The sequence below is a fragment of the Sturnira hondurensis genome, unplaced genomic scaffold (assembly GCF_014824575.4).
Source record: "Sturnira hondurensis isolate 20B ecotype Veracruz unplaced genomic scaffold, ASM1482457v3 Scaffold0011378, whole genome shotgun sequence".
Taxonomy (NCBI): domain Eukaryota; kingdom Metazoa; phylum Chordata; class Mammalia; order Chiroptera; family Phyllostomidae; genus Sturnira; species Sturnira hondurensis.
In genome coordinates, this window is record NW_028084009.1 from 8,505,595 (window position 1) to 8,531,771 (window position 26,177).

A 26,177-nucleotide genomic window follows, 5' to 3' on the forward strand; every position below is an offset into this window, starting at 1 on the left:
TACGGGAAACTGGGAGCAACCATTATTCCCAGGGCAGCAACCAGGCAGCATCTTCAGAAGAAGCCAGGAGGCAGGCTGCCCTTCTGGCCCTGCCCATGGGTCCAGCTGGGCGATGAAGCCCTATCCGCCCACGTGCTCTGGGGGAGAGGAGGGGCAGAGCCTGCCCGCCAGGGAGCTCCCAGGTCAGCCAAACCCTGAAGGACCCTTGGCCCCAGCACTCGGTACCTCCACCACAGGCTCCCGTGTACCTGGGTGTCAAAGCCAGGGTCTCCAAAGCCAGCTATATGCTGGCTAGCAAGCTCGGGCCGGCGACTGCGCTCCCCGGGAAGCCTACCCTGGCCACTTCTGGAAGGCGACGGTGCCTTTGGGGGGGCCACCACTGTCCTAGAAAGTGAGGTGTGCATGCCCACGTTGTAGCGGGGTGAGACAGGGCGCAGAGAGTTCCTGAAGGCCATGGCAGCAAGCCGCCAGCACTGCAATGAGGCCAGCCCTCCCCTGGGCACTGTCCGCTCCACTCCGGGCTGTCACCAGCTGTGCAGGACCAGGAGTGCCCCCCCTCCCCCCCAGGCACAAGCATCCCGAAGCCTGCTAGCTGGCTTGCAGGGCCAGGAGTCCGCGCCCCTCCCAGGGCTAGACTGCGGCTTTCCCCATCGGCACCTGCCGCCTGCCGGCATCTCTCCTCGTGGCTGAATCTAAACGCTGCACTTGGGTCTTAGCTACGTGTTTGCAGAAAGACAGTGGACTTGTAGTCGCAGCAGACAGTTTTACCTGCGGTGGCCACACCCAGTCTTCATTTCCAAGGGTGAGTCACCCACTTTGCTAAAGTTCTGAGTCATCTGCCAGAGGTCAGAGGCAGAGGTTAACTAAGGGACCCATCGTTGCGGGGAAATTCGGAGCAGCAGGTAATTCTCAGCCATCCAAAACCGGCCTCCCAGCTGCCAGAGAGACTCCCAAAGGGCCCACAACTGGCGATGGCCTGCGCAAACATCAGCAGGGGACCCCCAGTCACTTCTGCCTCCTGGTGCTCAGGCCGCGTTGACGGTCACCACGCTGTGAACACGCTCCCACTGCCCTGGGGGCGGGGGCTCACTGCCTGGTACCAAGGGGCCAGTGGAGGGCCCGAGGGAGCTTGGGAGCAGGTGGCTCCCTAAACAGGCCCCTGAGGAGCCCACGGCCCAGCTGACACAGTGAGAGCGTCCTGAGGGGACCATGGTGGGGGCAGTGGGTCACCACCCCGGCGGGGCGGGGTGGGGGGCGACAACTTCCAGGCAGCACCCTCCTGGGGGTGTCCTCCGAGGACGTTCTCTGGGGGACACTGCTAGGGGCCTCCGGGCCGGGTCTCTAGGGGGCGAGCGTCTTCCAGGGCGGGGCGTGTTCGGAGTGCGGAGCTTTGGGGGATTCTGGGGATGGGCGAATCCCGGGGTGGGGGGCCCGGAAGGGGTTCTGGGGACACCGTCCCGGGGACCGCGCTGAATTCAGCGACAGCCTCCCCGCGAGAGACCCCTGGGCGGAGGGATTTGGGGTCGGGGGGCGGTCGGAGTGAGGGGAGAGAAGTGCTTCGGCCCCGGCTGCCGGCGCGCACCTCCTTCCGGGCGGGCGGGGTCGCGGCCTGGAGTGGCTGGGAGCCCCGCCCCATCGCGCCCGGCCCCGCCCCATAGCGCCCGGTCACGCCCCCGCGCTTCCTCCCGAGCTCGGGGCCGCTTCCGGCGGAGCGCGGGCCCCGCCGCCGCTGGAGCATGGATGATCCCGACTGCGACTCGACCTGGGAGGACGACGAGGAGGACGGCGAGGACCCGAGCGCCGGGGGCGACGACGATGGCGAGGCGAGCACCCCGCGGGGCGTGGAGGACGCGGAGGAGGAAGAGGAGGCGCGGCCCAGCGCGCTGCCGGTGCGCCCCCCGCGATCCCCGCGCCCCCGTGACCCCCGCGCCCCCCGCGCCCCCTGGGAGGCCTGCTGGGCCGCCGCGGATTCGGGGCGAGGCCCTGTTCCTGGGAGAACCGTCCCGTTGCTCCAGACCGGGGGCGGAAACTCATCTCGGACACGCGTTTCGAGCCCCGCTCCGGCTACAGCGGCCCCTTTTACAGACCCTGGCCTCCTGGAGGGCCCAGCACAATCCGCGGGACACCCTGAGATCACCTCCGCTTTGGCGCCCCCAGGATGGGATCAGCAGGGCGGTGGCACTTTCTCGAAGGAAAGCCGGGGCACATCCTTTATCTCCCTCCCTCTGACACGTCCACCTCCAGGCCTGTGGCTCTGTGCTCTGGGTCCCACCCTCCGCGCCTCTCCACCCCCTGCGCCCCTCAAGGAGCACCTCGCTCTGCTCCCCCTCACCCAAGTCTTCCCTCTTCTCCCAGGCGGCCAGCCCCCCAGCCCTGCTCCCTTGCTGCTCCTCATGGGGTGTGGCCCGTCCTCTCCAGCTGGGGCTGGCTTTGCAGGTGGTCTTGGAGGCTGCACTTAGGTGACCTGCCCGAGGGGCCACTGGCCTGCCCAATGGTTACTTCTGGTTACCACTGGTTACTTGTTACTGCTGGTTACTTTGTTGCCACCCATTACCTATCTTGGCACTGGTTACTTGTCCTTACTTGCCAGCACTTACTGGGCTGTGGGTGCCATTGTTGCAGCTGGGGTCCCAGGAGTTTTTGGGGGATGGGACCCAGAATGGTAGCTGTCACCGTGTCCCAGTTGCTTTTGGACCATGGCCCCTTGGCTGCGCATCCAGAGAAGCGTGAGCGTGTCCGTGGGGTCTCGGGTGGATTCTCCCAGAGCAGATGGGAGCTCTGGTTTCCAGATCCGCACCCCCCGTCGGGGGCGGGGGGGACCCCGCAAGGCCATTGGCCTCAGCACATCTAGCATGTCCGGATGAGTTCCTGGGGTCATGGGCCTGGAGGGGCCAGGCGGGAGTTTGGTTCTGTCCCTGGCAGGTGCCAGCAGGGTGGTGAGGGTCAGGTGGGGGACTCAGTCCTCCCACAGGTGCACTGTATCCGTGTCCACCCTGTCACCCTGTGCGGTGCCCTGACCCTCAGACCTCTTCCCAGGCCCCATGCTGCTCCCAATACCCGCTGGCCCCAGGGGCAGGAGAAACAGAAACTTACGGAGAAGCGGCACTGGCTGCTGCTGAGTTTCGGTTTTGTTCCCTGGCTGGGGCCCAGGAGGAAGCTCAGTACCTAGCTCTGGCGGAGGGGCAGCTCCAGACCCTGGCTGGAGCTCAGACAGTGAAGGGCCTGGGGGCCGGGGATGGGGTCTAGCCAGGGGACACACGGGTGGGCCTGGCCTTCTGGCCCCTCCAGCAGTTGGCTCCTCTCAGCTGTCCCCTCCTGTCGTGCCCAGGGGCTCTCTGTCCTGGCCCCTCATCTTCCCCCAGTCTGTCAGACAGCTGGGCTCAGCCCCACCCCAGGCCCCTGCCCTGTCACAAGGTGGCCCTGGGTGGGGCTGCGTTTACCACTGACCCCCATGATTCCCACGACCCCAGGGTGCTTGGCCTGCAGACACAGGGCTGCAGGGGCTAGGAGGGTGGCGAGGGGCCTCTGCCTTGTTGCGGGGAAGCCCTTAGCCCTACTCTGAAGGGCCTGGTGGCCCAGAGATACAGAGTCTGGTCACTGAGCAGTGGGTTTGGGCTGGTGGGGACAGGCTCCCTGGGCCTTGGACACTCATTCCTTCCTCAACCCTGCAACAGGCATTTGGGGACCCACCAGGGGGTAAGCGGGCACCGGAGCCTGGTGACAGCTCAGCACAGTGCGAGAAGGAGGCGCTGGTGGGGGCAAGGGTAGCCAGTGAGCACGGGAGGAGGAAGTGAAGCAGGAGGGCTGCACCCAAGAGGGGTTTGCATGGGCTGGGGGCTCCTGAGGACTGAGTGAGGGGTCAGGCCTCATGCCAGCCGCTTGGGGCCCCTCAGGTCTTGTTGACACCTGGCTCAGGACTTGCTGGCCTCGGGGAGGGCGAGGGTCTCCCAGGGGGTCTCATCCCCTCCTTTCTCCCCCTAGTCTAGGGCGGCCGAGCTCCGGAACTGGCGAGCCATGCGGGACACACGCAGGTACCGCCACCACTATCCGGTACGTAGCTGCCCAGCACCCTTGCACCTTTGCAGCCCGCCCAAAACAAAGCCCTCCCACCTCCCCCAGATGAGGCCAGCAGGGCCAGGGGCCAGGGGCCGTGCATCCCTGGGCCCTGCCTCTCCGAGCCTCAGCATCCTTGCCTTCACAGGCGGTCACAGTGCTGGCACCAGGCGCCTCCCCTGAGGCCCCACACCGCCTGGCTACACAGGGTCTCCTCTCGTGTGCCGCCAGCACTGCCCATGAGTCTCAGGCAACCCTGGGCTGCCTCTGGGGACAGACGGGGGCGGGGGGGTGGGATGTCCCAGCGCTGGCCCACATTGGCGAGGAGAGGGTCAGAGGCCATCGCGGACACACGGCTGAGGAGCCCAGGCTGAGTCTTGGCAGCCTTCGGGATGTCTGGAGGTTTCTGGCTGAGAGCAGACGCCCCCTCCCCGGGGAACACTCTAGCCTGAGGGGCCTGGGGAGGCAGCCTGTTCCTAATGCTATCCCGACCAGGACTCTCTCTGGCTCTCCAGGATTTGATTGAGCGAGACAGCAATGGCGACATGCCAAACCTGAGTTTCTACAGGAATGAGATCGAGTTCCTGCCCCACGGTACGTGAGTGCCTGCTGCCCCACCCTGCTGGGCGGCCCTCCCCCTCTCTGCCTCTCCAGCTGCAGGGCCCCGAGATGGGAGCAGATGGGAGCAAACAGTTGGGGCTGTGGCTTTCAGGCCGCCCCGCAGCACCCCCTGGAGGCTGCTGAGGGGACACCAGGGCCCAGCAGTGAACCCGGCCACTTTGCCGCCCCCAAGGCCCCACTCTCATGTCACAACCATGTGGCTCTCCTGTGGCAGCGGGAAAGCCACACGTGCCAACTAATAAGTGTGGGTTTTGCATTCTTACATGGTGGGGAGATTTCAAGAAGGAAGAATGTTGTGACCAGAAATATTGGGAAACTCGGATTTCAGCATCCACGAGTGAAGTTTTAGCTTTTCCCCAGGACACAGTGTGGCCGCCACAGGGGCCACATGGCCGCCGGACCTCTAGCGCTTACCCTCGGGCGCTTTGCACAGTGGTGGGTGCCCAGCGGGAGGGGCCCTGGTGTGAACAAGCCGCAGTGCAGGGATTCAGTGAGGACCCCCCTGCAAGGACAGGGGCAAGAGTGGGAACACTGGCCCCTTCCTCGGGGGCTGCCCTAGGTCAGCAGTGGGGTCCCCACTCCCAGATCCCAAGGGGGCGAGGGTGGGAATCGCAGAAGGCGTGCAGCTCAGAGCTGCACATCCCCAAGGCCCTTGGAAAGCAAGGGGAAGGGTTGGGGCCCGAGTCACCCGTGCTGACCGTCCCCGCGGGCCCCTAGGCTGCCTCATTGAGACCATCCTTCAGGACTGGAAGGACGACTATGACACCCTGGAGGACAACCACTCCTACATCCAGTGGTGAGCAGTGGGCGGGGGTAGGGGCTGGGTCCAGGCATCTCCCTCAACAACCACTAGGAGCCCTTTCCGAGGCCCTGCAGGCCCGGCGGCTGAGGGACGACACTGTGCCCCTGGAGGCTTGGGTTCTTCAGCCCTAACCAGCCTCTGGCCAGCAGGGGGCTGAAGCCCCGAGTGTGGGACAGCCTCGTGAGCCCCCAAAGCAACTGGTGCTGGCCTGGCATGCATGGCGGGGTTCGACCTGAGGCTGGAGGTGACCCTGATGTTGCCCTGAAAACATAGCGTGTTTTTGAGAACCACTCAGGGGCCCTCTCCTGGGCACTGGAGCATCAGTGACCAGAGGAAAAGAACAAAGAAGAAAACAGGGCCTGCGGGCTGCCCTGGGTGGAAGGGCGGGCAGGTGGCCCAGGCTGCTGAGCTGCACTTGACAAGGACCCTGGGGGCTACATGCGTGTCTGTCCTGGGCCCTGGTTGGCAGCACCTGCCCAGGGCTCTGCCCTTGCCCTCGGTTTTATCTCCAGAGCCTGGTGTGTGAGGGTCCAGCCCCTGCTCAGGTTCAGCAGTGAGCCCAGAGAGGGGGCGAGCCACCCAGCCTGCAGGCACTCGTGGGGCAGGGAGTCAGGCCTGCCTCTGACGGGCCCATGCCACCGCTTCTCCTGCAGGCTGTTCCCTCTGCGGGAGCCGGGGGTGAACTGGCACGCCAAGCCCCTCACGCTGCAGGAGATCCAGGTGAGCCAGGGCCTCTGGGTGCCCCTGGGCAGCCCCCTGCAGTGCAAGAGCAGGAATACCTGCCCCCCATTGTCTACCCTCTAAAGTGGCCCTCATGCCACCCTGGGCACTCTGCACAGGCTGCCAGAGGCATGGGACTGGGCACGGGCAGTTGGGGCAGGAGCAAGGACTGGCAGTGGGACCAGCAGCGGGGTCCAGGGAGGTGTGAAGGGACAGGCGGGCAGCGGGAGCTGTCGGAGGCATTCTTCTCCAGGCTAAAGTGACGCTTCAGGCGCTGGTGGCTTCGGCGGAGATCGGAGTACAGACAGGGACAGTTACGTTAGCCTGTCTCAGGGCTCCTTCACCCTGACTCTTCACCCTACACCTCTGAGTCCGGGGCCCAAGGGAGCACCGCAGCCACTGTTTGTGCAGGGGTTGGCCTCTGAACTCTCCTCCGGCTGTTCCCCAGGAGTTTAAAAACTCCAAGGAGGCCCGAGAGCGGCTTGTGCGCGCCTACGAGCTCATGCTGGGGTTCTACGGGATCGAGCTCCGGGACCGGGACTCTGGCGCCGTGTGTCGTGCGCACAACTATCGGAAGCGCTTCCAGAACCTCAACTGGTGAGGACCACCCCGCCCCCACCAGCTGCCCCCACCAGCTACCCCCGCCAGGCCCCAGGTTTAAGGAGGAAGGGGCTGCGCTGGGTTTCAGGCAGGGGTCCTGGGAACACCTTGGGGGAGGTGGGGCAAAGGACTGATGAGCGCCCTCCCCTTACTTGCAGGGTGGGGTGGGCCCTACCTGATGGGGTGGGCCCTACCTGATAGGGTGGGAGGGCCCAACGGAAGTCCCACTGCTCCTTGTGGCTTTTCAGCTGTGCGCTGGTACCCGCTGGGCTCCTCAGCCTCGCAGACAGCGCTCCTCTCCGTTGAGAAGCACGGGAGCCGGTGCGGGCGCAGGGTGTGAATGTGCCCACCGCACAACCTGCAGGGGCCCCTCTGACCTTCCTGTAGCTGCACGGCGGGAAGGGGTGCTCCATGGGAATCAAGGGGACTGTCGCCTTCTAGAGGCTAAAGGACGCATCACCACCACCGTCTACACCAGGCCCCTGGAGGTGGGAGGGGGAGGGGGCGGGCCTCGGCTGAGGACCGCCCACCAGCGCCCTCCATCCCCACCCCCAGGCACAGCCACAACAACCTGCGCATCACGCGCATCCTCAAGTCGCTGGGTGAGCTGGGCCTGGAGCGCTACCAGGCGCCGCTGGTGCACTTCTTCCTGGAGGAGACGCTGGTGCACCGGCAGCTGCCGGGCGTGCAGCAGAGCGTGCTGGATTACTTCGTGTTCACTGTGCGCTGCCGGCGTCAGCGCCGCGCGCTACTGCGCTTCGCCTGGGAGCACTTCCGGCCGCGTCGCAAGTTCGTCTGGGGGCCCCACGACAAGCTGCAGAGGTGTGCGCTGCGCTCTCCTCCGTGGCCGCCCTCACCAGTGGCCCCCAGCGAGGCCCAGGGGGAGGAGAGCCCCAGGGACGCCCTCCTCCAGGCCGGTGCCTGCGGACCTGGGACAGGCGAGGGTGGGGACAGTGTAGTCGCCAGCCCCCAGCTTCCGAGCTCTGAGCCCCAGGAGGAAGGGGTCCAGGAGAGAAACCAGGGCGAGGAGGCTGAGAACCGAAGAGAGGAAGGGCCAGAACCTTCAAGCCCCAAGGAGAGCAAGAAGAGGAAGCTGGAGGCGAACCGGCAGGAGCAGATCCCAGGGGAGGCGGGCCCCCAGACCTCCTCCGAGGTGGAGAAGATCGCCCAGAACTTGGAGGACTGCGCCCTCAGCCAGGGCGGCCTGGGGGCAGGGACCCAGGAAATGGGCAGCCAGGAACCCAGGGAGACTGAGCAGCCCTGTTCCCCGCCCCCGGAGGCCAAGATGCCCGAAGATGAGGTGAGGAAGCGGAGGAAGGTGGACCAGACTCTGGCCCCCACCTGGCCCCCTGCCCGGCCAGGGTCCCCTGAGGCTGTTGTGGGTGAGAACGGAGTGGAGGAGGCGGCGGAGGACCAAGGCCAGGGTGCCCTCCAGAGCTTGGCTGCGGAAGAACTTGCCGTGGACCAGAAGGCGGAGTCTGCAGAGGCGGGACTGGATGCCAAGCCTCAGACGCCTTAGGTGGTGGGACGCCAGTGGGCATCCTGGCCTGGCCCGGCCCTGTGCCGGAGGAGCCGTGTTGCCCGCTGCTCCCAGCACTGGCATTGCCAGCTGCAGCCCTGGGAAGCACAGGACTCCAGAATCCTCACCTCGCCCTCGCCTGCTGCCTCCCTCCTTGGCGCCACTGGCCTGTCTTTGTAAATTGGCCCTTGAGGGTCTGGGAATGGGGTGGGGCTCATTTTATAAGCCTGGTGCCCAGGCTTTTTCTGAATAAACTCGTTTGACTTAGAACGCTGTGGAATGGGCGGTGCTCCTGGGGGTGGTCAGGGTGGGCTGGTTTCAGGGGCCCTCCGCTTCAGGGGGCTTTGGCCGGATTGTGGCGCCTCTTCTCACATGTGTCACTCACAGCAGCACATGGGCCCCACCCAAAGTACCCTATCACACAGCGTCCCAGGACCCCTGGGGCTGGACAGGCAACTCGTTGACTGCCTCCCGTCACCCAAGCAGGAGCAAGCCTGGAGACTCGCACCATCCCCTCTCGTGGGTGCAGGGAGGGTGGTGCTGGGGTTCCCCAGGGTCTAGGCCACAGCCCTGCCCGCCCCGATTGGGGTTCAGTGTAGTGCTTTGGGAGTAACCTGGGCTGTGCTCTGTGTGGCCCTGCCCCCGCAGGTCACGGTCCCCGTTGAGCCTGTGCACTGAGGATTTCTAGGGCTGCCTCGGCCCCTCTGACCTGGTGTGGGCACGGTGGGCTCTCCCCACAGGGGAGGGACATCTCTATCCCCCTGGGCCAGAGCCCTTCCCTCCCTGACACTGGCTCGTGGGTCCTTGTGGAGGATCCCACACTTGCAGAGATGGAGGGATGAGCTGCAACGTCTGGGAGGGGGGGCGGGGTGTGCGGGGAGCAGTCATCAGATCTGGGTCCCTTTTGGTGAGCACTGCTGATTTGCCCTATGTGGGGAGGGGTGCTGGGTGTACCAGACACGGGGTCATTTTGGACAGGAGAGGCCCAAGGTTCACGCTCACCAGCACTGGAGTGGGGAGGGGCGTGCCCTCGGCCTCCACTGCGGAGGAAAGACTGGGCACGGATGTGGACGTGAGGCGTGGAGCATGGAGCCATGCACAGACCTGGGGGTCGGGGTCCTGAGGAGAGAGCCTTGCGGGGGCTCAAGTTCAGGTGCAGACGCTTGAGGCCAGGAGGAAACCCCACTGGATCCACCCTGGAGCAAGCAGGCAGCTCCAGTACACTGACCCCCAAGTTTTGGCTCCTGTGGCCCCAGCCCCACTATTTGGGCTTGGGGGGGCAGCTCTCCAGGGGCAGGGTCCGCTAGCAGCTGGGGGTGGGTTTGCTGGGGGTGGTGGAAGAGGGTACCAGACACCAGGTGGCTCCTCTGATGGCCAGTGGGCCGTCCTCCAGAGCCCTGGGGCCAGGCAGGAGGACCCGAGGGGTGAGCTTCAGGAACACCCTTGTGCCCCAGGCCCTGGGCTGGGGGTAGGATTGCTGCTTACTCCTGCCAGCCCCCTGCCGTCTCCGAGGACGTCCTAGGTTGGCTCAGACTCTGCTGGAAGGCAGGAGTTTCCGGCTTCTCAGCTCTTCCCCACCCAACCCACGCCCTCCCTCCCGCTTGTGGGTGTGGCTGGGCCTGGATCCGAGGTTCCGAGGTCCAGGTGGAGCCAGAGCCAGGTGCTTCCCGGAGGCCCCCTTACCTGCTGCCTCCCATTTGAATTCACATCATCTCAAAAGTCCCGAGTTTCCACCCGCGCAAATGAGGCTGACAGCCTACCTCGACCCTGGGGGTGGGCCTGCAAGTGACCCGGACAATGGAGAGACCCCAGGGGCCCGTGGAGCCCTCCCGGCCCCAGGTGCTGCCCCTTCCCCCCTACCCCGGGGCGAATAACCAGAGTTTGCCTGCGCAGGGGCCTGAGTTGCCAGAGCTGTGCCAGAAGAAGCACCCGATGCCCGCCTTCAGGCTGCTGTTCCTCACGGTTTCTGCCCAGGCCCCAGGTGGCCATCCTCTCTGCCAGGGCCACCGTTCTGCTCTCTCTTGGGGTGAGGAGGGCCAGGGGGCAGTCTGGCCATGGCCTTTGGGGTGCATGTGTCCATATGGAGTTTGGGATCAGGCCCTGGGGTCCAGAGAGCAGGCATAACGGCGCCCATAGCAAGGACCAGGGCTGTGGGGGCCTGCCTGGGCCTTGCGCCGCCGGGGCCCCACTCAGGACCTGGGGAAGAGTGGGCGGCTCTGGACCCCGTTTCTGGGAGGAAAGCTGCTGCTTCCCTGAAGGGCCCCCTCAGCGAGGGCTCTCCTCACACTGGGGGAGGAGCGGGGAGAAAAGGGCGTCTTTCTTCTTCGCTAAAAGGTGTGTGTGTGTAATTCACCAGTCCGGGTTAATTTTAACTCAGAGGCCAGCCCAAAAAATGCCACTAGAGCTGTCTCCCCCTGCCTGGCTCGGCGGGGAGCGCGGGCCGCGGAAGCCCCCGCCTGCCCAGGTGGGCCCCGCTGAATGGGGGGCTTGTGAGCAGCTGGAGGGGCGGGAGCTGGCGACCCGCCCATCATCAGCCCCGCCTGCTGGGCCCCACGCCTCAGCCCGGCTGCCGCGACCAAGCGCCGCTCAGAACGAGTGCAGCCATGGCCAGAGCCCCAGCCCTGGCCCTGCTCCTGCTGGGGCAGTTCCTGGCCGAGACACTGGTGGCCGAAGCACAGGTGAGCACAGGGCGGCGGGAGAGCTGGGCCCTCGCCGGTGAGCAGCGGTCTGGGGTGGGGGCCCGGAGTGGGGGTGCGTGGAGCAGCCCCGGAGATGACCCCCTGTCCCTGCTGCCCTGGGCTGGCCAGCGGGAGGCCTGGGGTGCTGGGGTTGTCGCAGCCGTCAGGCTGAGCCCCCACGGACCCCAGGGCCACCCAGGAGAGGCCCAGGTGGCTGCCTGGTTGTCTCCAAGCTAGGGTCCAGCCACACCAGAGCCACCACCAGACACACAATGTCGCCTTTGTTACCCGAGGCGCCCTGGCAGGGCCACCACAGCCCCTCCTGGCTGCACAGACTGGGCAGCGACACCCCCACGGGGTCTCTGAGGCCACAGGGCCCGTGGGCCCCAAAGCCAGGCCCCAGTGCTGGGCAACCTGGGAAGAAGGGACATTCCATCGGGCTGACTCAAGAGCCAGCCAGGGGACCCACCTGCGGGGGGGGGGGGGGGGGTGACAAGTCCTAGGTGCCTAATGGCATTTCTCCATTTCAGAAAATGGGCCCAAGAGGCCCCCCAGGCCCCCAAGGGCCACCTGGAAAGCCAGGCAAGGACGGCATCGATGTGAGTGTGGGGTGCGGGAAGGCCCCGGAAGGGTCTGTGGGTTCTAGCTCTGGTCGCCCCAGACCTCTCAGAACCCCCAGGCCTGATGTACAGAAAACTTAGTCCCACCTCCCAGGGCTGGGCGGCATCAGGGTGATGAGCCAGCACCCTCGTGGGATGTGACATGAGACCTGTTCTCACCTGGGACACACCCCATAGGATCCCGTCCCCAGGCAGGTGGGGGGATGACAGCAGGGTGGTCCTTGGACCGGAAGTGAGGGCCCTGAGGTGTAGGGCCCTGCACCCTTCTATTCCGGGGGTTGGACATGGCCCTAGGGGCCTGGCCCTCCACCTGGGCCGCTGAGGGCTGCAGCCAGCCTGGGTGGGGGGCTGTGCTGCACAGCCCCCACAGGTGTCCGGGCAGCCCGTGGAGGGGCAGCAGAAACCCTGCAACCTGGCCGCCCCCACCCAGTCACCTCCATGAAGGGCAGGGGCCCTCCATGACGCCTCCCCCTCAGTCTGGACCCCACACGTCTTCCACCCAACCAGGCCCCTGGCTCCCGGGGCCCCCAGGCCGAGCCAGTCAGGCCTTCAGAGGAGGTTGCCCTTGAAGTCCTGCCCGCTGGTGTATGGGGGTGAGGCCGGGGTGGCCTTCCTAGGCCTCAACGGAGCCGGGGCCGCCCCCTCTGACCTCGTGGAGGCAGGAGGCCGAGTTTCTGAAGCTTTCTGGCCAGTGGAGGCCCTAGGGCCTCAGGACTTGAGCTCTTGTTTTGGGGGATCGTGTCCCTGAGCCCTTAGAGAGATGGTCTCCTGGAACCTGTGGGCCATGAGGGCGCTGGACCCAGCCTGCATTGCTTGCCCCTCCCCCAGGGCCCGGCCCTGGAGAGGAGGTGCCCCTAGGTGTGGAGGAGGCAGTGAGGGGTGCCCATTGGGGGTGGGGTCTTCAGGGGACACTTGGTCACATGGGGTGTCTCCCCTTCTGCAGGGAGAAGCTGGCCCTCCTGGCCTGCCTGGGCCCCCGGTGAGTGCCCCCGGTATGGTGGGGGAGGGGAGCACTGGCCTGAAACAGAGGGGGCATTGACACCCTGCCCCCCGCCCCCACAGGGGGCCTGGGGAACCAGACGGAGGGCCCCAGCAGGGGCTGAGCTGGGGAGGAGGTGGGAGGCAGTGTGAGGGCTCTGCGTGGCCATAGGCCGGTTCTGGCTTTGAAGCTTCCTCTGGGCCTGGAACGCAGCCCCGCTGAGGAGCCAGTCAGAGGTCCACTCTTGAGCCCTCAGGGAGCTGTTCGGCCCGAAATTGGGGCTCCTGGGCTTCGGAGTGGGCCCCACAGAGGGACTGCCAGCCCTGAGCTGGGGAGGCTGAAGTGTCCAGGTGGACATCCCGTAGACGTGACTAAAGGCGCAGAGGGGAGGGAGGCCCCCTGGGGCCAGCGCAGGGTCGGGGGGTGGGAACCCCAGCTGGGCAGAGACCTTGGGACAGAGTTGCGCCTCCACGGAGAGGGCCCCTCTTGACGCCTAGGCTGGAAAACACTGGATTGCTTCCTCACGCCTCTGCCCTCCCCACCCAGGGACCGAAAGGGGCTGCAGGGAAGCCTGGGAAGCCAGGAGAGGCCGGGCTGCCGGGGCTCCCCGGCGTGGACGTGAGTGTGCCAGCTTCCCCAGGGCCCCTCCCTGCCCCCTGAGGCCCCCTCACTCCCTCTCCCACCACCCCCTCCCCAGCTCCCGCTCTGTGCCAGGGCTGGAGGGCTCCTTCCCAGCCCCAGGAGTCTGGGTTAATTGCTCTCCTCCCGCTGCGCCTGCCCCAGCAGGCCTCCCCTGGCCTTTATCCCAGAGCCTAGTCTGGCCAGGCTGGTAGGGGACAGAGCCTGCCCACCGCAGAGGGCCCATTACCCAGGCCCAGCTGCGCATTGGTCACCAGGGGCTCCTGGCCTGGCCCCAGGACCACTGGGCTTCGTGGGGATGGCAGGGCTCTGAGACTCAAGCCCTCCTGCCTGTCAGGCTCGCTGAGATCGGCACAGGCTTTGTGTCCTGGCCTCTGGCTGCCCAGTGCCCACCCAGCCCGAGGTCTCCTTGGCAGCTCTGGACTCAGTTTAGTTAGGGAAGGGCCCGTGGCCTGTTCGTCCCCTGCACACAGGAGGCGGGGGACACATCCTTCCACCTGACCCCTTCCACATGAGCCCTTCACCCTCTCCCCAGGGTCTGACCGGGAGGGAAGGACCGCCTGGATCTAAGGGCGCCCCTGGCGAACGGGTGAGTGCCGGCGCAGCACGAGGCAGCTTCAGCTCTGGGTGCAGCGGCGCCGGGAAGGCCAGGCTGGCACCCCTCCGCCCACAGGCCCTGGGGCTGGTGGCTCTGGGGCAGCTGCCATGATAGGGACAAGTGGGCAGCCCCTCTCAGAGCCCCCTGCTCCACACCCACCTGGGGTCGCAGCTGTCCTGGCCTTCAGATTGTGTGGGGAGGCTGGCACAGCTGCGGGGGACCTCTCCCACGCCATCTCTGTGCCCACCCAAGAGGACCTCTGTCACCTAGACTGCGCCCCACGTCTGACCACCGTTTCCTGAAGCCCACTTCCTGACCAAGCAGTGCCTCTTGGGGGAGACTCTCCAAGCCCACACACTGTCTGTCCCCTCCCCCTCCAGAGCAGTGACTGTCCACCCCAGCCCTGGGACGGGGGCACAGCCCCGCCTCCAGGGGTCCAGCTGCTGGAGACAAGTGACCGCTGGGGCCTGTGGATCCTTCGGGGCCGGTGGATGGGGGGGAGACGGGGGAGCCCCAGGCCTCCTGCAGGGAGTCTGGGCTGGGCGGACACGGGAGGGAAGTGTCCTCGGGGTGCTGGGCTGCAGGAGGCCCGGGGCTAGGCTGGCAGACCCGCCTGGGTTCTGGGCTCCTCCCGGGGGTTGAGGCCTCTCTGATCACTGCGGCAGCTGACCTGGAGGACTTCCTGGCTGAGGGAACACAGGCTACTGGGGGCCCAGAGGTCCCCCCACACCCAGGGCCTCAGTCCTCTGTACAATGGGGGTGCCTCCTCGAAGGAGGTGCAGGATGGATTGGCCCAGCCCTGACACCCGGCTTCCTTCCGCAGGGCAGTCTGGGGCCCCCAGGGCCGCCTGGTCTTGGGGTGAGTCCTGCCTTTCCCCAGTGGGAGTTTGAGGGGCGGGAGGGCTCCTCCTCTCTGGGGGTGAGGGGGCTCTCCCCACACCCACCTGGTTGTCGGGGGGAGGGGGCTCACTGTCCTGTCTCCAGACACTCTGACCATGATGTCGGCTTTGCAGGGCAAAGGCCTCCCCGGACCCGCCGTGAGTACCCTCGGGGCCCCCACCCCGGCGTGCCCAACACACCCACCCAGGGCTGCCTGTCTGCCAGGTCCCAGACCAGGGCTGGGGTGTGGCAGGGCTTGTGGGGGGGACCTGGCTGGCCCCCTGGAGTCTCCGTGTCTTCAGAGAGGGCAGATGGGCCCTACGTGGGGGTCCGGGAGCCCTTGGGGGTGACTCCCGCTCTCGCCTCTTTACCCCGCCCCAGGGAGAGGCAGGAGTCAGCGGGCTCCCAGGCGGACTTGGCCTCCGGGGCCCCCCGGTGAGTGGCTTCCCTGGACCCTCCCCACCGTGGGGAGCAGGCACCCTACCTGCCAGGACCCCCGACTTCAACCACCAGGGGCTTCCCCAGTCTCTCTCCTTCCCTATTCTCTCCCCTCCTCTGCCTCCCCTCCCCTCTTTCCTTTCTTGATGGAAGCCTGAGTGGCATCTGGGGACAGGGACAAGCCCAACTCAGAGCACACGCACTAGAAGCAGGCCAAGCCAGCGAGGTGGGTGGGGCTGGAGGCAGCCCCCAAGGACACAGTCCAGAGGGGCTTCTCCCAGGAAGCAGCTGGTGCCCTCCCCTCCGGTGGGGCTGGTCCTGCTCCATCTAAGTTGTAACCCACCCCCCAGGGACCCTCTGGACTCCCAGGCCTGCCTGGCCCTCCTGGCCCTCCAGGACCCCCTGTAAGTACTCAACAGGGGCTGTAGGCACGGGTGACTCCTCCCCTGTCCTCAGCCCCCAGGACCCCCCAGGACCTGCACGCACACCCAGTGTCCAGGCCCAGCTGAGCCCTGGGCTGAAGCAGAGAGTGGGGAGGGTTAGGGCTCAGGCCCAGTGGCCCCCCACCCCCCAGGGGGCGGTGGCTGTGTGACTGTCCCGTGCCCTGTGGATGCGGCAGCAGCACAAAGTGCTGGCCACGTGGGGGCTGAGGGACCCGAGTCCCTGGTGGTAGTGGACGTGGGGAGGGCAGGGGAGGGCGGTGGGCTGGGTCCCAGTCGGCCATCTCTGTTCCAGGGCCACCCAGGGGTCCTCCCCGAAGGCGCAACGGACCTGCAGGTGCGTGCAGTTCATGGAGGGGGCCTGTCTTGGTGGGAGGGGGTTCTGCCTGGCCCCTGACCTTGGACCCATCTGGAGGCCAGCCTGTTCCACCCCCCGCGGGGAAGGCAGGGGCAGGTCTGGGTTCAGCCGCACTCCTGGGGAGCAAGGCTGCCCGTGGCCCTCGGTGGCAGCAGCGCCGGCAGCACTGGGCACTGCAGATGGAATGTGCCCCTCGAAGAAGGTTCCAGACTAAAGTCTGGGGTTCACTGCCATCATGGCCTTTGAGCTTCGTTGCTTGTGTAAAAGGAGAGACACCCCCACCCTGTGTGCCCCGCGGCGGGGCCGGCGCCTTCCAGAATGAGGACAGGGGCTGAGCCCCCAAGGGGTCTGCTGAGGTTGACGGCCCCCCGCTCTGCCAGATCAGCTGTGGAATGATCTAGAATCCTCAGCCCCCCCCCACACACACACCCTCCCCAATGTGGAGCATCCAGTCTGTGCCCGAGGGGCAGGCATCCGCCCTCGGCACGTCTGTGCACAGAGGAGCTGCCGCCGCGCACGGTGGGGAGCTGGGGCTCGGATGAAGGCCCCTTTGTGTGGCCCTGTCTGCGCTGAATCCGAGAAATCGGAGCCGGGCCGTGAGGAGGCGGCCGTGGTCTGGCTCCCACAGAGCCCACAGTCGGCTCTGAACTGCATCTGGGCGGTCTGACCTCTCTGTTCTCTAACAGTGCCCGGCCGTCTGCCCGCCAGGGCCCCCCGGCCCTCCGGGGATGCCAGGGTTCAAGGTGAGTGGTGGCCACAAGGTGACTCAGACTCCAGCCCACCTCCATGCCCCCAGGAGGCAGCCCAGCCCCTACGTGGGCTGAGATGGGAAGGCGTGGGGGCCCAGAAAGGGGGGCTGGCCTTCCACGCTGCCTGGGAGCCTTGCTCTGGCTCCCCTCCCCGTTGCCGGCCTGGTTGCTGAGAGAGCCGGTATGGTCAGGCCCCAAGCCCTTCCCGGCTCAGCCGTGCCCCTGGGGCCGGGCCTGCTCCCCCTGGGGTTCTGGACCCACTGGGAGGGTCAGGCTGTGACTCAAGCCCCTGCTTCCAGGGACCCACTGGCTACAAAGGGGAGCAAGGAGAAGTCGGCAAGGACGGCGAGAAGGTGCGCGGCAGGTGCCGACGCGGGTGGCGGCAGCCAGAGGGGCAATTGGTGGTGGTGACCAGGGCTGCAGCCGGGTGGAGGGGCAAGCGAGTGGGCGCACCCCAGTGGCATGCCTACCCAGAGGGCCTGGCTGCCCAAGGCCAGATGACATGGGACAGGGTCTCTGGAGAGACACCCCCCACCAGCTGGCTGGAACCACCCCCACCGGTGGCCAGAAAAAGCTGGCTTCCACGGGAAGGGACCCCCGCGGTCCCTGCCACCCTGCAATAGCCACTGCCCATGGATCTGCCCTTCGTCCCCCACAGGCTGGGGAGGGCCACCTGCCTTCCACTGTGGTGGGCGTGGCCAGGCCCCCAGCTGGGCATCAGGGCCCACCCCAGCCAGGAGTGGTGTCTGGAAAGGGCTGGGAGCCAGCCGGAACAGAAGCCAGGGATGCGGGAGCAGGGCCGGCTGGTGTGGGAAGGGGCTGGGAGAGCTGGGGGCTGCTCCCTCACCGTTGCTTTGTCTGCCTCCGCTGCAGGGTGACCCCGGCCCCCCTGGGCCCCCTGGCCTCCCCGGCACAGTGGGGCTACAGGTGAGTGGGGCACGGGCTGGACAGGGTGAGGACGCGGATGGGCGCCCCTTGGACAGCTCGGGCTGTGAAGGACGGTCACCAATACCCGTGACGTGAACGTGGCCAGGGCTCTGCCTCTCGAGCCAGGCGTCCTACGGGTCCGTGGCCTGTTCCACCGGGGCCTGAGCTGAGGCTTCAGGTTTCTGGGACAGCCGCCAGGGGCCCACCATGGCCCTCGGGGAAAGGAGGCTTGGGTGCATCTCCACTCTCCCCGCACAGGGCCCACGGGGTCTCCGAGGACTGCCAGGGCCGCTCGGGCCTACCGGGGACAGGGTGAGTCTGCCAGCCCCCATGCACTGCACCGTGGGGCCCCGTGGCCCAGCCCAGCGAGGTGGAAGGGAGGCTCCTCCCCTCCCACCCTCTCCAGTGGCCACAGCTGGGCCACGGGAGGCTATGCCTGGGCTTCCCTTCCCTTGTCCTCCCAAAGCCGGGGCTGTGAGGGCATCTCAGGCCTGGGGGTTGGGGCAGGAGGGGACCTCAGCAAATGCAGGAGGGGGGGTTAGGGGCACTGGTGGCCAACTCAGGAGGGGCCTGCTGGGGGGCTCAGGTGAAGTGTACAAGGCAGGGCCCCCCCCCAGATGGAGCTGAGTGCTCTGAGGGTTGCTGGTGAGCTTCAGAAGTGAGGCCCAGGTGCCCCCTTTTCTCTACAGGGTCCCATCGGGTTCCGAGGACCCCCCGGGCCCCCAGGAGGCCCTGGTAAAGCGGTATGTGGGAGCCTGGGCGGGTGGAGGGAGGTCTCGCAGGCTCTCTGTCCCCTCCCCTCTTCCTCCCTCAGACACCTCCCCAGCACCACTGGCTGTGCTGGCCCCTCCTGGGTTGGAGCCCATCTGTGGGCAGGTACCCATGGGTGCACCTGAGCAGGAAGCAGCGGCCCCCTTGGTGGGTCTCTCTGTGCTTCCTGGGAGACTTGCATCCCTTCTCCTCCTGGGCGTGGAGCGAGCTGTGTGTGGCGCCCCTCAGGCCAAGACCGTCAGCAATATCGGCCCTGCACCTCTGCCCACCTCCGGGCTGTCACCCTGGCCAGTCACGCCTCGATCCAGCTCCCCCCCCGACGCCCCCGCTTGAGCTGTGAGCACTGTCCCTGTGCCCCTGTCATTCCAGGGTGACAGAGGCGAGAGGGGCCCAGAGGGGTTCCGCGGCCCCAAGGGCGACCTTGTAAGTAAAAGACCCATGCATCCCTAGGTTTTTGCCAAAGGGGCTCGACCTGTGGGGGCCCGAGCCGGTGGCATGGGGTGGCATGGGGTGGCTGCCCCTCCCTGGGGGTGGTGGGGGTGAGCCCCTGGAGCCCTCGGCCCCCACTTCCCAGCAGTCATCCCACTGGCTGCCCCCGAGCGGGGCTGCTGCTTGCCCTGACGCTCACTGGTTGAGGGGCCCCAGGCATGGGGGGCCTGACCCAAGCCCACGCTGCCCTGTGCGAGGTGACAGAGCAAATGCGCTAAAAGCCGAGAGGTGATTAGGCACTGGAGTGACTGTCCCCAGACCAGCATTTGGCTGTGGACGCCCCTGACACACCGGTTCTTCCCCTGGACTGAACCTAGTGGCTGGCCAGAGGTGGCTGCCTGGTGTTGGGGGAGCCGCAGGGCCCTAGGATAGGCCCCTGGTACTGGGAATTGGCCAGCGTGGCTGTCCCTCAGCCCCAGCACGACAGCTGGCCAGGAATGAGAGCGCACACTGGGAGGGACGGTCCTCGAGGGTCCTGGCTGCAGCGGCTTTCGTATCTTCTAGGGACGACCGGGCCCCAAAGGGGCCCCTGGAGGGACCGGTCCGGCCGGAGAGCCGGTGAGTCCCTGGGTCCTCAGCTCTGGTCAGGAGTGTGGGGTTGGACAGGCCGAGAGCCCAGAGCCCGGCTCCCAAGCTTCAGTTTCCCCACCTGTAAAACAGGACGCCCCTGGGGCATGGAGGGGTCTGGGCAGAGGTGGGGGTTGCATGGAGTCCCACAGAGCACCTCCTCACCTGGGTACCTGTGGCCACAGAGCCGTGAGGCCAGTTGGGGGTCCGCTGGCTCAGGAGGCCAAGTCAGTGCAGAGGGAAGGGAGGGGTCCCCCTGAGCAGGGGGCTTGGGGGGCAACAGGGCTGGGGAGGACGGGGCGCTGGGGGCGGCCTGTCAGGCATCATGCCCTCACCTGTCCCCAGGGCATGCCAGGCAAGGACGGCCGGAACGGCGTGCCAGGACTGGACGGTGAGAAGGTTAGTACTCGGCCCACGGCCTGCAGAGGGGTCTGCAGGGAGCCCTGCCCTGCCCAGGGTGTCAGCGCCATCAGCACCCCTCACCCCCTCACCCCCTCATCTCCTGCAGGGAGAGGCCGGTCGCCATGGTGCCCCAGGAGAGAAGGGTCCCAATGGGCTGCCGGTGAGTTGGGGCTCCAGGGAGGCCCAGGATTGTGCGGGGTCAGGGGCCAGGCTCCCAGGACAGGCCATCTGCTGTGGGTGCCTGACCAGGGCTCCCCAGAAAGGAGCCCCACGCCTATTGGGGGTGCTCTGCCTCTGACCCGTGTGTTCTCCCCTGGACTCAGAGCTCTGACCCCTGACCTCTGCCCTGCAGGGCCTCCCCGGACGAGCAGGGTCCAAGGGTGAGAAAGGAGAACTGGTAGGTGGCTTTTCCTCGGGGGAGGGGAGGCCAGCCCAGGGCCCTGCGCGGAGCGGCAGGTGCTCAGAGCTCCCGTCCCGTACAGGGCAGAGCTGGAGAGCTGGGCGAGGCCGGCCCCTTGGGAGAGCCTGGCATCCCGGTGAGTGTGCCCTTCCCCCCCCCCCCCCCCCCGGGCCGAACCNCCCCCCCCCCCCCCCCCCCCTGGGGCATGGACCCTGCTGACACCCCCTCTCCCCGTAGGGAGACGTGGGCATGCCCGGGGAGCGCGGCGAGGCTGGCCACAGGGGCTCAGCGGTGAGTGGGGAGTGAGCGAGGGAAGGGGATGGGCGTGGACCCGGCTTCTGTTGGACCGGGCGGCGTTCGGGGTGCATCTGTGGGCTGAGTGAGTGAAACCCAGGGGCAGTGGGGGCCAGGCCTGAGCCCTTCTGCCCTTGAGACCTGTGTGCCGAGGGGACAGAGCCGCCACCCAGCCTCAGGCCCGCAGCTGCGCTGGGAGCTCCCCAAGCCGCATGTCCCACCTCGGGTGGAGCCAATGATGGGCTTCGGCCCCTGACACCCAACTGGCTGATGCATGAGAGCCCGGTGTGCGCCTGACCTGGCCTCCGGGACCCCCAACTACCCCACGGGACACCCCCCACCTCAGGCCCATACGGCTAGGCCAGATGGCGGGGGGGACAGGCTCCTGCATCCACCCTGCTCCCAGGGAGATGGGGCTGAACTCACACTGCCCTTCTGACTCTCAGGGGGCTCTCGGCCCGCAAGGCCCTCCCGGGAACCCTGGCATCAGAGGCTTCCAGGTGGGTCAGGTTTGGTCTGGGGCCCCGGTCTGGGCCGTGAGCCCAGGTGGGCCAGTTGGGCAGGGAGGGGTCCCTGCGTGGCTCCCTCGTGGGTGCTGACCAGTGGATCTTTGTCTGCAGGGCTCAAAGGGCAGCATTGGGGACCCCGGCCTGCCAGGCGCCCAGGGCCTCCGTGGAGGTGTGGGCGACCGGGTGAGTGGCTGAGCCAGCATAGCTGTCCTGAGTGTCCCAGGGGCACAGGGTCACATGGCTTTGAACTGGGCCTGAAAACCGTCACTCTGCACCTGTGATCGTCACCGCACCTAACTTTTCTAGGCTTTCCTAGTGGTCTCGTGACAGCCAGTAGGCTCGTGTTGGGGCCCCTGCCGTCCGTGACGGCGGGGGTGCAGACGGCCCTGTCATGCCGTGTCCTCAAGGCCACCCCTGCCCCAGACACTGGAGATGCTCCCTCTACTGGTGGCATTGGGGGACAGCAGGCGCTCCCCTCAGCCTCCGGGGGACTGTTCCAGGGTTGGGAGGCCCAGCCACGGCAGGGGAGCTGCCGTGAGGAGGGGGCTGGCCACTGATTCCCGCTGCGCCCTCGCCTGTGTCTGTGCCCCTTGGGCTGTTCTCATGCTGCTGCCTCAGCAAATGGACCACCCCTGTGTCCAGCCACAGCCCTCAGCTCCCAGTCCACTGGGAGACGATCGCCCCGGTGCTCTGGACCCTCTGACTCAGCAATCCCGTCGCTGTGACAGACCGCAGCCCAGGGCTGCATGTGCGAGGGGCCCCGCGCCGTTCCCGGTGACACGTACAGACGCAACCGAATCTGAGACGCCTGTCAGTCGTGCGACGCTGCAGAGCCTTAGGAGACGGGCGGTTCCATGAGAAGACCCTCAGACACTGAGGGGACAGGCACAGGGAGGGGTCACGCATCGGGCCTGGCCTGGGGGCCAAGCGTCCAGGGAGGGCGCACACGCCTTCAGTTTCAACCCCTCTAACGTTGAGCCTTCCCCCTGCACAGGGCCCCGAAGGAGCCACAGGCCCTAAGGGCGACCAGGTGAGCCACAGGGGTGGCAGGGCCAGGCGGGGCGGGCAGGTGTGGGGAGGACCCCTCGGACCCCTCTGGGCGTCAGCCACTTGCTTCTCACTTCCCTCCTCTCCTTTGTCCTCAGCTCTCACCTGCTCCCAGCTCCCTCCCAGAGGAGGGTGGTGAGAAGGCTGGGCTGCTCTTTGGGGGGAGCACGCCCCCTGCTGGCTTGGGTCAGCAACAGGCGGGTCTGGGATCTGCCTGCTTCTCCAGGTGGCCAAGGCCCTTCTTTCTACACCGCCGAGGACCTGGGGCAGCCTGAATCTGACTGGCGCTCTCCTGGGAAGAAAGCTCCTTGGGTTGACAGCTGACGCTGGCAGGGGTCTGGGAACAGTGCAGATGGTCCCTTTAACTTCGGGTGTCATTTCAGGGCATTGCCGGTTCTGACGGTCTTCCCGGGGACAAAGGCGAGCCGGTGAGTGTGACGGCGGCACTGACCTCACTGTTGGAACAGGGGGGTGCAGGCCGGCTGGATTTGGGGACCGCCCCAGGTGGAGCAGGGCTGCCTGCAGGCCCCAGAGGGAGACCACCGCACCGGGAGTCACGTGTAGGCAGAGCAGTGCGGTGGTTTCATGGATGGTCTGACGCTGACCACTTCCTTGGCAACTGCTTCCCACCAAGTCACGACGAGAGTCACCTCAATGCTCCACCTCTCTCTGCAGGGACCCAGTGGCCCTGTCGGACCCAAAGGAGAGGTGAGTGGCTGCCCAGCGGTCAGATGACACACTGCAAAGAGGCACACTGGCCCCCTGGGCCACCTGGTCTTGTGTCCCCCCAGCCCGGCAGTCGAGGGGAGCTGGGCCCGAAAGGCATCCAGGGTCCCAACGGCACGAGCGGCGTAGACGGTGTCCCGGGCCCCCCCGGGCTCGTGGGCATCCAGGGCGTCCAAGGCATGCCTGGCATCACGGGGAAGCCCGGAGTCCCGGTATGTCTCCTCCCTTTGGAGGGTGAGTCGGGGGCCTCGGTGGGGACTGGCATGCAACCCTGTGCCGACCAACTTCGGGCTGAATTTCAGGGGAAAGAAGCCAGCGAGCAGCGCATCAGAGAGCTGTGTGGGGGCATGATCAGCGGTAAGCGCTCCCTCCCCAGCCCCCGCCCGCATCCTCAGTCCTCGGGCGCAGCTCGGGGCTGTGCTGAGTCCTGCTGAACAGAACAGTTACCAGGGACATGAAGTAGTGCTCCTTTGGCTTTCGTGGGCCGAGTGGACATTTCTAGCCACTCTGAGGACACTTTTCAGGAGCTCCAAAAAATCAAGAGTCCCCTGCCCAGCCTGATTCACTTCTGGGCACGTGGAGGACAGACAGCATTTGTCACGGGCCCCCTGCGCCGCTAAAGCCGTTCTCGGTCAACAAACTCCCTCCTGAAAGGTGGCGCCGGTGCCCCACGCTTTGCTGGGCACGCTTTGGGTGGCCCTCCCCAGTGACTGTGGCCTTTGTTTCCAAAGAACAAATCGCACAGCTGGCTGCTCACCTGAGGAAGCCATTGGCGCCGGGAGCCATCGGTCGGCCCGGACCTGCGGGACCCCCAGGCCCGCCTGGACCCCCAGGTTCCATTGGCCACCCTGGCGCTCGGGGGCCTCCCGGATACCGTGGTCCCACTGGAGAGCTGGGAGACCCGGGGCCCAGAGGTGAGTCCGGGAAGCCCCACACAGCCCCCCCGGGAACCCCACACATTGTGCACCCAGCAAAGGAGATGTCCCCTCCGCAGGGACGAGAGAGGGAAGGGAACCCGAGGGAACTCGGGGACCCTGGCCTTGCCTGTGTCCCCTATGCGATGCCCGGACCTCTGGCAGATGGCGCTTTTGCTGGGAGCCACCTACAGCCCAGCACAGCCACATCCAAACCCGCCCTGCAGGCTGGCCCCATGCTGCTTAAAAAGCGCTGTTTTCCCCCAAACCACCAGAACTGCACTTGGCGGGCAGTACGCTCGGCCTCTTTCCAGAAACTTTTTTTCTGAGCAAATGCTCAGAAACTCAAAATCCACCTGCAAAGACTAGGAAAGGCAACTGGGAGAGGAGGTGGAATCCCAGGCGGGTGCCACAGCGAACCCACAGGGGCCCCGTCGCATCGGGGGTGCAGGGGGTGCAGGGGCCCATCGCATCGGGCCGGACACGAGCCCCCCCCAGTGGCCTTTAGCACCTAGTTCACCATAAGATGCACGGGTGCCTGCAGCCCAGGGGGGACCTCGTGGCCCAAAGGAAGAATTTAAAGCTCACCGTTCCCACTTGCTCCAATCTGCTGGCCGCACGACTCGGTTCTGAGAGAGCTCAGGCTTTGGGCGATTCAGCACCAGAGGCAGACAGGCCGGGTGCACGGGGTCAGGCTGTTTCCCGAGAGCAAACCGGAGCTGGCCGGTCAGCACCAGGCCGACGGCCCTGCTAACCTGGCTTTCTGTCCACGTGTCCCCACAGCAACAAGAGGTTCCCCTCACCGCAGGGGCTGGGATCACGCGGCTGGGGGACATTTGAAAACACTGAAACGGGGGGCTCCAAACCACGCTGCAAGTGGGCCCTGCGGCAGGCCCAGGTGTCTCTGAACACAGCCGGGGCACGTGGCAAGTGGCCGCTGGGACGCCGGGTGGCCACACAGCTGGCTTCCCTGTGTCCTGAGTGGGGTCCCAGACGCTGGGCGGCTCTAACCCCCCCTTCTGCCAAAACCTCCGACAGGAAACCCAGGGGACAGAGGAGACAAGGGCGCAGCCGGCGCAGGTCTGGACGGGCCCGACGGAGACCAGGGGCTGCCAGGTACAAGGCCACTGCCGTCACCCGTATTGGTCTCCTGGCACCTTTTCTGAGCCCCAGAGCTCAGCCCCCTTGGCAGTGAAGCCGGTGGGCCTTTTGACCCCATAGCAGGCCCCGTTCTGTGCAGTCTCACTACTGCCATCTAGTGTCCACGTCAGTTAAGTTCTAACAGAACCTTCTAACTGACCCTGAGTGTTTACTTTTCACTCACCTGTGCACTGTCCCCAGCGAAGGCCCACCCTGCCGCGTCCCACCCCAGCTTCTGGGGGACAGGGCTTTCCCTAAACTGACACCCCCAATCTCCTCCCTGGACCCGAGAGGCCTCACCTCAGGCTCCTGGCTTCTCCCCTGCTGACACACCTCCACCCGCACCCTGCTCAGCTGGGGGTGTGCTGGAGGGTCCCAGCCCCCACCCTCGTTGCTCACCCTGTCTGCCCTGGGCTTCCCCGGCCCCTCCTGGGCCCTCCCCGATTAAGAGACAAGCCAGTACACAGCAGGGTGGTGCAGCCGTGACCCACTGCCCACGGGTGTTCTGTGTCCACACTCACCTCCCTCATCTCTCAGGGCCCCAAGGCGTGCCTGGCGTCGGCAAAGATGGCCAAGACGGGGCCCACGGCGAGCCCGGGCCGCCCGGAGACGCCGGCCTCCCCGGCGCTGTCGGCGCCCAGGGGACCCCCGGCATCTGTGACACCTCAGCGTGCCAAGGAGCTGTGATGGCGGGGGGCGGGGAGAAGTCTGGGCCCAGGAGCTCCTGAAGCACAACCCAGGCAGTGAGTGTGATGCCCACCGAAGCGGCGGGCTCTGGGGGCGCTCAGCAGCACCCAGTGCTGACATCCAGCTGGGCCTCGCTGGCTCACCCCAGGCCCCTCCCCCCGCATCCTCAGTGGCACCACCTGGACACCCGTGCCCGAGCGTCCTGCCCCAGGTGCCGGGAAGGTGGTCTCCTTGTGTGTTCACAGCAGCCTGGCCCGTGGGGACCTCGAACCTGGGCCGGGGCACCACGCGGCAGCGCCGGGAGGGCCTGGGCGCACACCCAGCGGGCACAAGGGCCCGAGAGAAAGCTCAGCGCCACACGGCGCTGACACAGTACCAGGCGGGGCCGCAGTAAAATGATAACGTGGACCCCAGAGTCACGGCCACCCACGGGGCAACAACAGAGGTAAAGGGCTCCTACCGGGCAGCGCCCTCCGCACCGCGGCCCGCCCGCTGCTTCGTGGTGGACTTCGCGCTGTCTCCGGCCAGCGTGTTCGTGGGAGCCGACCGTACTGCACTAACCCTGTCGATGTCACCTGTTGTCCTGAATAAAGCCACTCATTTGAAAACTC

The 26,177-nt window shown here is 66.6% G+C and overlaps 2 protein-coding genes across 4 annotated transcripts; both read left to right on the forward strand.

Annotated features, from left to right (window-relative positions):
• The first annotated feature begins 1,674 nt into the window (after positions 1-1,674).
• Positions 1,675-8,585, forward strand: OGFR (opioid growth factor receptor). 2 transcript variants are annotated; one of them, XM_037060036.1, is made up of 8 exons: positions 1,802-1,889; positions 3,663-3,696; positions 3,982-4,050; positions 4,569-4,647; positions 5,392-5,470; positions 6,130-6,196; positions 6,645-6,793; positions 7,352-8,585. In XM_037060036.1, the coding sequence occupies exons 1-8, from the start codon at positions 1,816-1,818 to the stop codon at positions 8,313-8,315; spliced, it is 1,515 nt and encodes a 504-aa protein (XP_036915931.1). In that variant the 5' UTR covers positions 1,802-1,815; the 3' UTR covers positions 8,316-8,585. The 2 variants fall into 2 exon arrangements, with proteins under 2 accessions (XP_036915929.1, XP_036915931.1); XM_037060034.1 differs by lacking the exon at positions 3,663-3,696 and having other exon boundaries at positions 1,675-1,889.
• Positions 8,586-10,722: 2,137 nt separating this feature from the next.
• Positions 10,723-26,177, forward strand: COL9A3 (collagen type IX alpha 3 chain). 2 transcript variants are annotated; one of them, XM_037060038.1, is made up of 33 exons: positions 10,723-10,993; positions 11,524-11,592; positions 12,557-12,592; positions 13,139-13,210; positions 13,767-13,820; positions 14,653-14,688; positions 14,843-14,866; positions 15,090-15,143; positions 15,497-15,550; positions 15,882-15,923; positions 16,631-16,687; positions 16,993-17,046; positions 17,567-17,620; positions 17,879-17,932; positions 18,310-18,363; positions 18,761-18,814; positions 19,385-19,438; positions 19,793-19,846; positions 19,956-20,009; positions 20,202-20,246; positions 20,332-20,385; positions 20,487-20,540; positions 20,990-21,043; positions 21,164-21,235; positions 22,047-22,082; positions 22,483-22,527; positions 22,775-22,807; positions 22,891-23,037; positions 23,128-23,182; positions 23,557-23,739; positions 24,778-24,855; positions 25,417-25,622; positions 25,812-26,177. In XM_037060038.1, the coding sequence occupies exons 1-32, from the start codon at positions 10,919-10,921 to the stop codon at positions 25,605-25,607; spliced, it is 2,052 nt and encodes a 683-aa protein (XP_036915933.1). In that variant the 5' UTR covers positions 10,723-10,918; the 3' UTR covers positions 25,608-25,622; positions 25,812-26,177. The 2 variants fall into 2 exon arrangements, with proteins under 2 accessions (XP_036915933.1, XP_036915932.1); XM_037060037.1 differs by having other exon boundaries at positions 25,417-26,177.

Coding starts and splice junctions, on each gene's coding strand:
- OGFR (XM_037060034.1), top strand. CDS start 1,737: ATGGATGATCCCGACTGCGACTCGACCTGGGAGGACGACGAGGAGGAC. Junction 1,890..3,981: donor CGCGGCCCAGCGCGCTGCCG/GTGCGCCCCCCG, acceptor TTCTCCCCCTAG/TCTAGGGCGGCCGAGCTCCG. Junction 6,794..7,351: donor CGCTTCCAGAACCTCAACTG/GTGAGGACCACC, acceptor CCCCACCCCCAG/GCACAGCCACAACAACCTGC.
- COL9A3 (XM_037060037.1), top strand. CDS start 10,919: ATGGCCAGAGCCCCAGCCCTGGCCCTGCTCCTGCTGGGGCAGTTCCTG. Junction 20,541..20,989: donor CTGGCCACAGGGGCTCAGCG/GTGAGTGGGGAG, acceptor TCTGACTCTCAG/GGGGCTCTCGGCCCGCAAGG. Junction 22,808..22,890: donor CTGTCGGACCCAAAGGAGAG/GTGAGTGGCTGC, acceptor GTGTCCCCCCAG/CCCGGCAGTCGAGGGGAGCT.